The 14531-nt window shown below is 44.5% G+C and overlaps 1 protein-coding gene across 1 annotated transcript; it reads right to left on the bottom strand.

The window, feature by feature from the left end:
• Positions 1-283: 283 nt before the first annotated feature.
• Positions 284-13851, bottom strand: LOC131262029 (protein unc-13 homolog 4B-like). Its single transcript, XM_058263933.1, has 11 exons — positions 13703-13851; positions 8754-9054; positions 5663-6018; positions 5405-5576; positions 3982-4574; positions 3556-3783; positions 2990-3488; positions 2242-2904; positions 813-1243; positions 542-741; positions 284-465 (listed from the first exon to the last, which is right to left on the bottom strand). The coding sequence occupies exons 1-11, from the start codon at positions 13849-13851 to the stop codon at positions 344-346; spliced, it is 3714 nt and encodes a 1237-aa protein (XP_058119916.1). The 3' UTR covers positions 284-343.
• Between the last annotated feature and the right edge of the window lie 680 nt (positions 13852-14531).

The following is a 14531-nucleotide window of genomic DNA, read 5'->3' as shown; positions in this document are numbered from 1 at the left end:
GAACGACCATGCGCCCCCATTATTCCGTAAGATCCTTGTAACTGGCTGTTACGTGTATTAGCTGCACGTTGTACGTAAAAGAATGGTCGATTCTAGAGATTTTATGTATATTTTTAATTAATAAGAAAACACATCGCTGGTCTAGAAAATGCCACCATGCGCGATTATTTGGAATAGTTAGCCTTCAACTCCATAACAATGAGGTCATCAAATGTTTTCGAATCAAATCACAAGACTACCATTTTTAATAAAAAAATGCTCTATCGCATTTTAAATAAATCAATCAAGCACCAATTTACAATTTTATTTATGTATGGTGAACTTTTCGTCGCGTTGCTCAGCATCAAAGACTCAACGTACTCATGGTGTATGGCGCGATGCCCATCTTTTGCTTCAGTTTCTTCAGAAACTGTGTGGCCGATTTGTCATGGCTACGGTTTTCCAGTGCGGTTACCGACGAAGACTCTGTAGAAGGGGGACAGAGAATGAAAGTCAGGATTAAACACTTGAATCAATTCAGTCGCACAAAGCACCAACTAACCGATCGTGAACGGAAGGCTGAGCGGAATGGTGACGGAGGGAATCTCATGTGTTTCGCTGGCGTCACGCACCACCGGGATGGCGTCGAGGCGAAGGAAACACTCGCCGATGTGTTTCTGGTTCAGACCAAGCAGCTCCGACACTTTCACGTTCAGCATGAGAAGTGTATCCTTGACGGAATGTTGAACTGGATTGATTTTCCTGCAACGACATCGGATGTTGAATGTTATAGCTCAACCAGAACCGGTTTTAAATAGGCGCATACTACTTACAGTGTGAACGATTCGTTGTAAGTGGGGGAGAAATTCTTCGACTTGGTTTTCGTCTTCAGCTCGGGCAACGCCGGCGGTCCGAAACGATCGGGCGGTAGGACGTTGATCTTGACGTAGCTATCGCAAGAGTGCTTGTAGTCTTTCGGCAACCGCAGCTGCTCTGCCCGCAGCACCTTGATATGAAGGCCGTCCGGCTGGAACCAGCAGCGCACGGTCAGCAGCCCATTTTCCGGCTCCTCCAGGGCTTCCTGCTGCCGGCACCGTTCCAGGTAGTAGCGATGGATGAGCTCGGCCGTGGTGCAGCTGAAGGTATCCAGCCGTTCCGCGATCGACGAAGACTCGATCGTATCACCGAGCGTGCCGAAGTAGTGTGTGGTCAGCAGCGTGAAGCAGTCGCGTAGTCGCTGGAACGCACCAAGGGATTCCTTTTTCTGCCACAAGCAAAAGAAAGAAGGGAAGCATAGTCAATTAGAGTAAAGTAGACAATTGATAAGTTTGACGATTGGGCAGATTCTGATTTTAAAACTCTCCGAACTGAACAAAAGCTTATGGAAAACACTTGAAGACAATTGCTTCAACGAGTGAAAATAAAATTTAACAAAATTATATAACCAAAAATGAAAAATATACAGTCGAACGGGAAAATGGAGCGTTCACTTAAAAGAGAATTGGTTTGTCCTACACAATTCAAGGAAACATTGACAAATGCAATCTTTTAAATGTACTTTTGAAGCAACCTGTCCAACCAAAATACAAGTCGGGTCACAGCTATTTCCTGCTCGGCCATTGTTGTGGCAGTTAGTTTGAAAAGTGTTTACAAACATACTTCCAGTATGTGGAAAATCTTCGTAAAAATCTCTTAAACGAAATACACTGTACCCATAAAGTCAGTACAAGAACAGTCAGGCAAGAACAGAAACAAATGTTTTAAAAAAGTTAAAACGAGAGATTCTTGTTGTTACTATACAAAACTGCTCGATGTTTGTTTCACGCTAGGAAGTTTTTGAAAAGATTTCTCCAATTCGCCAAACGGGCGATTTTTTGCTTGTTACATGGTGTGCTGCGACCTCTTTTTTCATTGATCTTGCATGGTATGCTGGATCTTTTTTTTTATTGATGTTGAGATTTACCATTTGTTACCCAACAGTCAAGCTGAATGAATTTACACGATGCTGTTCAGCAATACTAACGATGGATAAAATGGGGTATTTTCGCATTCTGAAACTATAAAACACCCTATTTTTAAGAAATTGAACTTCATGCTACTGCGTCTAGTAGAACAACGATTCATCAAACCACACTTGATACTTCGTTCGATGCTGGTATTATATAATGTCCCCAAATCCCTTATAAAAGTCCCTGACCAAAAACACCTCCGCAAATCACGGAATCTCGGTAGAAATTCTGTTCGACAATAAAAAAAACTTACCTCTAATAGTTTTTTGATAATCTCTTTCAACGTCGGCTCGATCGTCGTCCATAGTTCCTTTTCGACCGCGTGCAGATCCGCTTCGGTCAGCTCAGCCTTAACCAGCGCAGCTGACTGTATGATCCAGTGTTTTAGCCGCTGAAGTTGTTCCGTTGCCGACACATTAGACGTTCGGCTCGAAAAAAAACCTCCAACACCGTTGCCTGTGGAGGTGGTAGTCACCGTTCCGCCTGCGGTCGTTGCGATAGAGATCGACACATCCGCACTGCCCACTAGCAGTCGGCACATCGTCTGCACGATGTGGTCAGCTATAAACCGGACGCACTTTTCACGCCAACGCCCCAATCCATCGATTGGAAGCATCTCCTCGTCCAGAATTTCCTGCAATGAAGTCTTACGGCCTGGGGTGCCAGAAACATTATCCGAGGCTGTGCCCTCGCTTCCAGCGTTCGTCCGTGGCGTGCTGTAACCGAGTTCTTTCGGTAGCCGGGTCAGACATTCGATGAGTGTGGTCACATTCGATACAACCATAAGCGAACGGGTGAGCGTGTCTAGCTCGGCACCGTTGAGTTCCCCCTTGATGGTACTCGTCGTCGTACCGTCCAAAGTTTTCACCTTCAACATCAGCCGGTCGGCATAGAAAATGCAGCAACTGCAGATATCCTGTCGATGGGATAAGATGATAAGATTAGCTTTGGGTGGAAGGGAAAGCTTATTTAAAAAAAAACATGCTAAAACAAATACCCACACCAATGCTTCGCTTGAGAAACTTTCTCATTTCCTCCTTATCCGGCCAGTCCAGCTGGTCCCAGAAGATTTTAATCTGTTGCACAATCTCCAGTATTTCACCGGTGGACGACGAATGCTTCCGATCCGGCACGACCTTACGTAGATCATCCTCCTCGAGCACGGTCACGACCCGCGAGAACGTCTTGATCGAGAACACGTCCAGATAGTACACGATGCCCCCGCGGAACCACTGGTGAAATTCGAGGATGCCCGGGTTGTGCGCCTTCTGCACGACCTCATCCGCCTGTCGGAGAAACAGCTTCAGTATTAGGTACAGCTCGAACACGGTTGAGCTCATGTCGAGGCTCTCCATCTCGGCGCGCCGCTCGAGCTGGTCCATGCGGAGCGTTAGCTTCTTGAACCCGTTGCAGATCGTCTGCACAATCGGCCGGAAGTGTGATACGATGCGGGCCTCGTGTTGGTTGCAGATCTCTCGGCTGTAATCGATGCCCATCACGCTACAAGCAAAATGAAAAGTCAGTCAATCGTAAATTGATAGCGCCATTCGCAGGGCAAGTTACTCACTCCTTGAACACGCCATCGTAGTACGTTTGTGCCCGGAGCAGATCCGCCTGGAGCACCGACACGAACTTGATCAGCGATCGCAGCTTGTCCTCGTTCGTCTGATTGCCCTCGATCGCGGTCGACAGTGAAGACTCGAACCAGGTCTTTGTCCCGAGCTGGACCGCCAGGACCGTTGCTTTTTTCATGGTGGAATGTTTCGTACAGTCGAGCGACACCCGCTTCAGGTTCCTGCAGAAGACAAGCAGTCAGTTGGACATTATCGCAAACGAAAGATGATAACGACGCCTTTCGACATTCGTCGATGTCGCGTTGTAGTTTAATGTCTTCTTCTTGTGCGATATGACTGATTGCAAATTAATAGACTTTGATCTCATATGTTTTTGCATGGATTACTTAAAATGTGTGTAAAGCTTTGAGTTCCATTACCTCACGGTTTCTTCGTCGAACAGGTTCACGCCCTTCTTGGTCGCCAGCTGGTCCGCCTTAGCGAGCAGATGCAGCACGGAGCTGACCGTCTTGACGATATCCTTGTCACCGGCCATCCGTCGCCGCATCTTCACCACGATCGAGAGGCAGGAAGGTAACAGGCGGCGCGTACCCTCCCAGAAGCGCTCCCGCTCCTCGTCCGTGGTCAGCACGGTGTCGTAGCAGGCGATCAGCTTATCCAGCACACCCTCCAGCAGGCCGATCGAGAGCGAGTAGGTCGGATGCACCTGCGTGTAGACGAACCAGGCGACCAGCGTCTGCTCGTTGGCGTTCAGGTTCGCACACTTGGTGTACTGCTGCAGGATCGACTCGCCCTCGTTCGTGAGCTTGCCGGCCCACCAGTAGCGGGCGACACTCGAGCTGCGCAGCTCGTACTCGAGGAACAGCCGCAGCATCTGCTCGTACTCGCGCTTGGCCGTTTCCTTCGGCACCTTGGAGGTGAAGAAGAACTTCACCTTGATCGTACCCTGCGGGTCCTGTTTTCTCTTCTTGGACAGGTTGTACCAAGAGACGAGTCCCGTGGACGTTATCGACTGTGGGTGTATAGAGAGTGATAAACATTGAACAATATATCGTTGAAAATATATCGTGTTGTACACGGTGAAGCTTTGCGTTAGAGCTGTTTGCGACATAAAGCTAACCTACCGAAAAGAAGGCTTGTTTTAGCATAAGTAAGTAAGAAAAACAAGCAGAAGCTAACGAAAGAAGACGTATGAGGGAGCAATACTATTTTTAATGAGTCATTTCATCCTAATACACAGAAAACTTTAAAAACAAGCAGTACAAAACAAGCGCTGTACTTGTTACGTTGCTAACACTTGGTTATCACTGGGAAAGCTGATGTAAATCATTGAGTGGTAAATTCTACAGGGGACTTTTGAAACTGGGAAAGAAGAATTATTTGATAAAATTTAATCAGAAATGGTGGGTCTAAGTTACGTGATTCATTTTAACAGAAAATTAACTAACGTAAAGTAATTAGACTTGTGTAATTCTGATTCAGATCCATAAATCGTTTAATGAGAATTTCATGAATCCCAAAATTTCCTTGCTGTTAAAAGAACAGAAAAGTAAAGCCCAAAAAATTCATGAAAGAATGATGAAGATTCGCGAAAGGTTCATGAAAAATTCATAAACATTCATTAAGATTTCGAAAGATTTACCAAGATTCAAATCGCAAAAGGTGAATGAATTAATCTCAATAAATCTTAGATGAAGAACACTAGAATAGAATACAAATTGGGAGTTGGGTTGTGAAAAATAAATGTTTCGAACCATTGACACACGAGGATGGAATTATTGAGAATCAGCACAAACTCATTTCATTTCTGTAAATGTTTTTCGTGCGGATGAAATTAATTACCTCCAACGGGATGCTTGCCCGGCCTATCCTTTTGCACTGCGATGCCACTGGTTTGAAGAAGAACAGCAGGTACTTCCGGGCGATCCGTAACGAGCGTTGCAGTTTGCTCGGGTTCCCGGAGCTGTCGTACACCTCGATCAGCAGTGTTTCCTTCGTGTCCTGTTTGACGGCACTGTTGAAAACAAAATGACCAACTGATTTCTGGTTCGAATCCAAACTCCAAACGATCCTCGACTGCAAAATCTAAAGGCTACCTACACCGGAAACTGTTGATTCCAGGACGGATTGAGCGTGTTTGCGATCGTCGCCGTTCGGTGCGTTTCGCGCGGCTTCTCCTGCAGGTACACGATCACAAACGCATTCGGAAGCTGCTCGGGAACGACGTCCACTTGGGGTTTGCTGTTGAGTTTCGCCTCCAAAACCTCCACCCGTAGATAGATGTCCTGAGCCAGCATCGATTCGACACGCTGCTCCAGCTGAGCACGCCGGTTGTCGTCGAAACCGAACACTTCTTGGGTGTACGATTGGAGCGTCTTTTCCGTGACCTTTTTCTGCCGATCGATAATGTTGCCCTGTTTGATTTCGTGCAGTATCTTCTCGTATAGCACATCGAGCTGGAGAAGGAATGAAAGCGAACAAAGTGAATTTGGTAAGAAGTGAATTTTACAATCGATTAACTGTTTCATTTCAGGAAAGGTTGACTTATTCCATCTATTTTTGAAGGCGTATACAAATTATTATCAATTTGAAATAAGTGTCTAAATAAAGCAACTATAAATCCCAGATTTCAAGCTGCAAAAAAATATTTATAACGATGCACGTAAAAGTTCTATCATCAGACTAACGCCACCTACTCATTGATTTTATAAAAATGCGCATCGATATAACAAATGGTCAGTCAACTAACATTGTCAACTTACATTGTTCTCCAATCAAGTCCTGTTGTTTTTAAAAACATGTTCGATAGTTTGTTATGCACTTCTGAGTCACTATCGACCCTTCGACTTACATTTGAGAGACTCAGTACTCAAAAAGTGTACAACTTGTTATCCCAAACTTTTTTATTGCTACCGAACAATGTGTATAATAATGATGGATGCCAGGTTTTAACAGTTTTAAAACATCGAGAGTCAATGCCAGATATCTATGACGCTTACGTCATTACAACTTATTCGCGAACATGTTCGCATCATTTACTTTACATCTTTAAATTAGACCGCTGATAACTCCGTCCATCAGTCGTCACTTGCTTCTCACACCATCGATAGTCCATTAGCCGCACACCTCGGTGCCATGTTGAGGAGATTATTTTGTTTTTTTTTCAATCTCGCATTCCACGATCAAATTCAGGGAGGGGTTGGGAGAAAGAACTGAAATGAATAATTATTCTGCCTACTTCGATAGCTTTACCACATTAGCCCTGTCGAGAATGATGAGAAATAGCTCTCTGACCACGGGCGAATCGAAACAGATGTTGTGTCTGTTCACATGTTACACGCGGTCAACGATTAGTCGGTGGTCGAGGACGGATAGGGTCAAGCTGGCGTTTAAAAGGCCGGTCGCCAGTGTCACTTGTGTCTTTGGGTATGACATGTGGTTACATACGTCGCAACAAACAACACAAACATATCCAGGGACTGCGGTGACTTTCAGGGATTTCCGCGTACACCATTTTCCCCAAGCCTTCGGTATGATTTGTTCGGTGAGAGAAAAGAAAAACCATTTGACACAGATGAGTAGGTCGTATGTCTGGTATGGAATAACTCTCCAAGAGGGGGGTTTCCATTATTTCATCTCGTACGATCGTACATTTTCACTGTCCATCATTGGGTGTTGTATTTCGCAGACCCAGTGCAACTGTTCTTAGACTCCACCACACATGCCAAGGACGGCACGGAGAGGCATAAAAATAGCATTGCGAACGCGCTGACGCCTGCACTATAACAAGCGATAAATAACATTAAACAATTATCAACCAGCTCATGTGGGGCACAAACGTTCGCCTACGATTGCGCCGTCGGCTGCAAAGTTGCAACTTTCTTCGACAGCTGCACCGTGTATCTACTCGTTCTACGAGATTAAACAATTCTGATTTCGCCCGTCCGGTCGATCTTGCTTGAAACGCGAAAAAGAACATGATTAAAAGGCAGCAAGCGAAATGGAACAACTTCCGCAATTCAATCTTACGCCCTCCAATGGGGTGTCCGCGTTGAGCTCATTCGTCCACTTAAGATTTGCATTTATTCGCCTTCGAGTTGAATTTTGCCTTAATTGCGTCTTCGACCATCCTAACCGTGGTGCGGGGGAATTACCCTAAGATTTCCCGGGTTGTGAAGTTTTGGTGCACTTTTTTTCTTGTGCAGCACATGACTCACGTAGCCGTTTGCGAACATAATTGGAGCACGAACTAAGTGACCCTTTACCGCGTCAGTACATCCCCAGCGTCATTCAGTGATGCATCTTGAGAGTCACCTCGGAAATTCTCACAAAGGAGGGCTACCTAACAATCGATCACCTTCTTACGCCCAAACATCTTATCTCCGATCGATGGTCGTTGACGGAAGCACGTCAATGTTTGGTGCTAATTATGGATCACACGATCGCATAGCGTTGCACCAAACTCAACCAAAAACCCAAACCATTTGGGCCATTACTGTCAATTTCTAACGGCTACACTTGAGTGCCGAATGGATCGATAGAACCATGTCACGGCATTTTTCGGCAGCCAGTGTGGCGCAGTGATCTTCGTCGAAAAATGTCTTTAAAAATAGTCCTTCACTTGGAAGGAACATTGTGGGGGCCGCTGTTTTGCGGAACTGGCGGAGGTTACGCTAAGCCTTGTGCTTCTTGCTTGTGACTGCGAGTTTTTCCGTTTTAAACCTACCCGGCCGTTAGCGATTCTGGGTCGTTAATTGCTAATACGATGTTGCGAATTACTTCGTTAAGATTCCGGATCTATATCTTTCTGTCCGTTCCGCACTCTTCCTCTCCTTCATAATTGCGTCCGTTTGATTTAGATGTCTTCGTAACCGATCTATATCCCATCACACTCGTGCACGTTCCTTAGGTTCTGCCAGTGCGGATCGCTTAGGAATCCTCCCTGATTCCGCCATAAAACAAAGTACGGACTGCAAAAAACAAAAGCCGGTACACCACCACAACCCGACCAAGTATCTCTCTCGCGAACTAGATGTGGTCGCGGGTCGGTTATTTATGGAAACACAAAGAAACACCATTCACCAGCTGGGTCGAACCAACGCACACCGCAGTGCAGCGCAATCTTTTGCCACTGGCGTAAGGGAATTGTGCCCCCCTCATGACCCCCTTCTTACATACCGCTACCACTTACTTCACTTTCGGTTGCAACTGATTGAACCCGGCCCGATGGAACTCCGTTCGCGACGTTCGTCTTCGGAGCTCCCCAGGCGGTAACCGGAGGCGACTGGGCTGCTGTTGATGATGATGATGCTGGGGTAACCGAAGAACCAGCCTTCGCCGCATCACCTAGCCCCCGGGTCGAGGCGGGCGGGGAGTCCGATTCTTCGCCGTGCGGTTGGACGGGTTTGTTTACTTGAAGCAGAAACGCGTCCGATCGCTGCTTGAGCAGGGTGCCGAACTTTTCGAAAAAATGCTTCCGCTTCACTTGTTTACTGTGGATTAGAAAGAAAGAAGGAGGAAAAACAAGGGGTGAAAAAGACTTGCTGGTCAGAAACGGCGTGTTAACTGGTTCGATGGCGTCCAATTCTGTACGATAAAGAAACCACCATTGCACTAAAAACTAAATTTATAGACGGCCACTTAAAGGGTACGAAATGGGCAGCTTTCGGTAAGCAAACACAAAATAAACACATCTAACAACGGCCGAGTTCGTAAATCATGAGGATGACCGCGTGGTTGGGAAGCGGCATGGCGCGTGGGACATGATTGATTGAATTGTTTGATGAACGACACAGGTTTGGAAAATAGTGCTTCGAATTACCCAACTTGTATCGTCGATCTGCCGTAACAAATGTGATAAAACAAAGTAGTAAATTAAATACGTAAAATTGAAAATAGCATCTGGGATCTTGCGAGAAAATTTGGCAATGCCATCAGTACAGTTTCGTCGTAAGAGTACTTAAAATATGTAGTATGATGCTAGGAGTCGATAGGACAACTATAAACCTATTCATCTCAAACATTCCACGTAATGAAAAAAAATGCATGACACAATATACAAAATCTTGCTAAAAATTGCTAAGCTGAGAACAATCATTATATGACTCGTTGTGTAGCTATTTTTGTAATTTTTGAAAGATTATTACTCTAACATGAAGTATAAAGTAAACATTTAAAAATAGAGTCACGAGCATATTTATGTTACTAATATTTACCAGTACACTGCTCGTCTGATCGGCTTCCAATTTATATTTATAAATTTAAAGCAGTAAAACAAGGTTAACCAGTTCCACAAGACACGTGTTTGATGTGCATCGCCTTGGCAACCAAAAATCGGATTATCAATCATAGACCATCAATGTTGGTGCACAGTGGATTATCCTACCGAAAAGCGATCCTAGCTCGAACTCCCAACCGGTTTTTCTAACCCTTACGCCCTGCTAAGCAACTTTGTCCAGCCTCTGGTGGCAGCCACACATACAATTAGAAAAGTTGTGAATATGTGTATAATTTAAAAACAGGTTTCTCGCGAGGCTTGTTACAGTCTGCCCCCATAAGCCATAAATAAAAATTATGCACAAGCGTAATACGCAAGGGGCAGGAAATGTCAGTAACTCTAGCACCGTTGTGGACGACCTTAGAGCTGTCGGTGCCGGCATGCAATCAGTATGCAGATAAAAGAGAAGGTTTGGAACGAAGCGATTCTCCTAAGGAACTGATTCGTGACAGTGAATTTCTCTCGCCCTATTCCGGGAGCCAGCGTCTTGATAAGCATCGACGATCGTCGATCGTGCGACCGACTGTCGTCATTAGATCACCTTACCGTCAATTATCAAACGGTAATTACCGGGGGCATTTCAAAGGGAAACCCGGGAAATTATGTCACCCAACGCGCCCCGCTCTGGTGAGTGTTTACTCCACTTGACCAAACTACCACCAGGTGGATAATCAGGCCGGCCGCACAAAACCCGGTGATGAAATGTCGGAAAACCATGGATCATCGTGGTGAAAGGTCACTGTGGGGATTTTGAGCAAACGGCACGAGTACGGCTGGGAAAGTAAATATTTACCTTCCGGTTGGAAATCGGCTCATAATGTGTGCCGGGTCGTTTACCAGGTGTGCGTGTGCTTAAGGTATACACGTTGTTGATATTTAGAGAGCAATGGCATCTTGTGAATTACGAAATTCAACTCATCACACCGCGACTGGTTCTATATCGAAGTCAAGAGTAAGAAATATCGTCATGATAGACATTAATTTTGAAGAATTAAATTTCACCTCATTCGATGTCCTTTTAAGAAAAAATAATTTGATTCTTAATTTTTATTTTATATTTTTATATAATTTTTATATTACGCCTTTATTTCAGTAACATTTTGAATGTTATTTTAAAGGCTTGTTGATCAACGAAAAAGAAACCACTTTGTAAGATATTCTTGGCCTTATTGCAATGTATTACATGCCCTATTTTTTTTCTCAAATATAAATTCGACAATGAAATTCTTTCATGAAGTAGTTTTTAATCGAACATGCTTAATTTTTAAATAAACACTTTTTTTCGTACGTATATTTATCATTTCAACAATAAGGCTGGTGAAATAAGTATTTATGATAGTGAGCTATTGTAAACTAATGTGCTCAAAGTTAACGTTTTAAGGAAAACGGTCAATAAATGACTAACTTGATCACTTATGAAAGCAAATGCCATTAAAATTTCATTTTGTAAGTGCATTCAAACCAACGTACCAATAATATGAAAAGTAATAAGTGTGCCTTAAGGTTTGTCTAACAGTACCCATCCACCTAGGCTAACACCCACTCTAGCTAATGGGTCTGGAATTTCTCGGTCAGTTACCGCCTATCACACGCCCAATTAACGCACGTTGCCTTGGTGTGTACCGTGCCGACATGCCCATTCCGCCAGGTGATTCATTCGGTCAACCGGTTTTTTTTTCTAACTTCCTCCAAAACCTTCAACTTGTGTTGACGACGGAACCACTTAGCAGATTTCTCCCAAAATTTACTCAACGCTCGCCTTTCGTGTTTCGAGGCTATCAAGGGGGTTTACGCACGCAAGTGTCGGTTTGTGCAACTGACAACGCCACTGACTCGTTATCCGGGGGTGGGTCAAATGCAGAACTATGGGTATTTATTTAGCGCCATTACACTGTGGTTTACTGCTCTTATCATCCGTATCGGTATCCGGTTGTGAACCAGTTAGGCCGCACTCCACAAATGAAAAATGCCCCAAGATACAAATGTAGTATCGCGTAGAATAGCGTGAGATTGTGAGTGACCGTTGCGATCATTGTACAGCATCACATCACATATCGCCGACAAGTCTGTGCCGAAACCCGCATTCAAATCATTGTTACGCAAGGTTGAGCGGGAGGAGATGATGCTAACGATTATGGCGCCGCAACGATGCCTGGCGTCTTATTAAAATTCAACCGGCCGGAAAGGTGCTGACGAACGCAAACCAGACTCAACGCGCCGGCCGGCCGGTTGGCCAACTGACGTCGGTACGGAATCTATCGATCTGATCGCTTCATTTGGGATGTACGATTTTATTGTTTGCAAGATGCAAAATCGTGCCAAGATGCGTGTTCGATCGATCGGGTTTAGTATGATGTGAAAAACGTGCGCAATAAAATCGAATATTTTTTTTTTTTAAACCCGTTCGTCCAGTTGAAACATGTTGCCACGTAACTCAATTGTAACGTTCAGTACAGCCTCACACCTTATCACTATTCACATGCAATAAGTAAAAATTACGTAGCTTTAGGAAAGATTGATGAAATAAAGGGTCCCTCGAGTACTTCTGATAATCCTTACCGCGCATATACGTTTACAACAATGCTTTTTTATCTGCAAGTGCATTTGAGGGCCAACAAATATTTTTATACAGAACCTTTCTTGTACTTCTCGAAAGGAAACAAAACTGCCTGGAACGATAATAAATCCTTGCTCAAGAACCCACGTATCTTGCCACGTGTGTTACTGTCAATTTAAAGTACCGGTTGACCGCGGCAATGTAGCTTTTTTATGCAAAAACCTTAAAACCTGTTTCGATCACACACGCCGATTCAGCACTTATAACGACGGCCGCTCTCCGATGCTGTTTTATCGTTTCTTGGGTCACCCTCTTGCATAACCATGCAAACATCCTTCGTGCTTTTCAGCTTCCCTTCCGCACTCGTCACCACCACGGTGTCAACTTTTACTTTTCCGCCAACGCATCAGCTTTTGGGGCGATGCTCGGTTTGTGAAATCTGAACATCGGACCAGAACAGTCTGAGGTGAATCGAAATGTCACCACCGTACGTGGGGGTTTGCCGGTTTTACACGGGGCAGGTATTACAAATTCAACTTCTTTGCAGTTTTCAAACATCCACCTCGTTCGTCTGCTCCTAGTGAGGGATACGTATCGTTTGTATTTTGATTTCAACGCTCTGAATTGAGGACCACATGATGAAACATTGCGCTCAGTCAATCGACGTCAGCCAATTTGTTACCGGTTTTCAAACAAATACGCTTGAGCAAACGGGAAAAAATATTTAGAATATGTTAATCAGATTATTAACTACTTGTATTTTAAAATAATGTAATTAATCTCGCTTTCTACCATGTAAGACAGTTGCCCAACAAGTGTGGTAGTGTACAAGTAGTGAAAAATCTAAAAATCCATCTGAGGTATTGAAAAGACCACCTAAGGACTATGTTTTTCGTAAATAATGCAGAAGCCTTTGATAAAGTGGAAAAATACAGAAAATGTTGTTGTGCTATAAAGCTTATTCTTGTATCGAACATTCCCCGCGTAGGTTTTTCCAGTATGTTTTTTGAAACATCATTTCAGCACGTTATGGCACAAAAAAGCTTTCGATTTTACTTTCACTATACAAACAAGCGAAAGTCGTGCAAAGGGAATAGGTGCCCCGCAACATTTTATCGAAAGGGAAATTGTAATGAAGAACTTCACACTGCCTTCCGAAAAACACCCGTGAACGATCTACAACGCGGTCCACATTCTGATACTTGCAAACAAAACCAAACAAAAACAAGAAGAAAGTAAAACGATGGGGTCGAAAACATGGCAAGAATTTCCCGCTTTCCCACCAGCTCGCCACCCGTTTGCTTACCCGTTTGCTCCGACAGAACTACCGTTCGGGATCATCGCACCACCACCGGCTTTCGTGCCATTGCTGGCCACAACTCCACGGCCCACCGACCCCGGTGGCCCTTTGTCCGTCACCCGCGTCGCATCATTCGCCACTGACATTTCGACCATTATTTCTGCGCTTTCTTGGATGGTTTGGATTTTACTTTTTTATTCGCTCACTGCACTGCTCCTTGTTGACGGATTGCTTGCGGTATTGGTGCTGTGGCCGGTATTTTCACTTGCACCGGGAAACATCGAACCGCACCGTGCGGCAATTGGCGAATCCTATTTTTACAAGATCCGCGTCAACGATCATCCAACCGATCGCAATCACGTAATCGGGAACGGGATTTTCTTAGGGACACTTTACTTTTATCACCTTCTGGTGGTTATTGCTGCACCAACTTCACCACCACCACCACTTGCAACACTTGATTGTTTTTTTCCCTTCACTTCGACGCGTCACTTACGGGAGAGGAAATCTCGTAACAGGAAATCTTATCTAGAAACAAGATTTTATTACTTCGCACCATTCACGTTGGAACTCTTTGTTGGACAGCGCAAAGGCCAAGAAGTAAGCCCGTACCTGTATTCTTGAGACGCACGACCTTCGAATATCCGAGGGGCTCAAATTAAATCCCCTGCCATCCGCTTTTAACCGTATCCTACCACCGGACAACGCTACACCAGAAGAGCTATTCTATTTTCTTATGTTCTTCCTGTAAGTCACTTTTCTTTTTGTTTTATTATCTTCACCTCGCTTGCTTGCTTGACGTTGTGTTTTCTTGGTTACTTGCGTGTCTTTTTTT

Source organism: Anopheles coustani, chromosome 3, assembly GCF_943734705.1.
Source record: "Anopheles coustani chromosome 3, idAnoCousDA_361_x.2, whole genome shotgun sequence".
NCBI lineage: Eukaryota > Metazoa > Arthropoda > Insecta > Diptera > Culicidae > Anopheles > Anopheles coustani.
The sequence above is the reverse complement of the archived record's forward strand: the minus strand, read 5'-3'. Positions and strand labels throughout refer to the sequence as shown.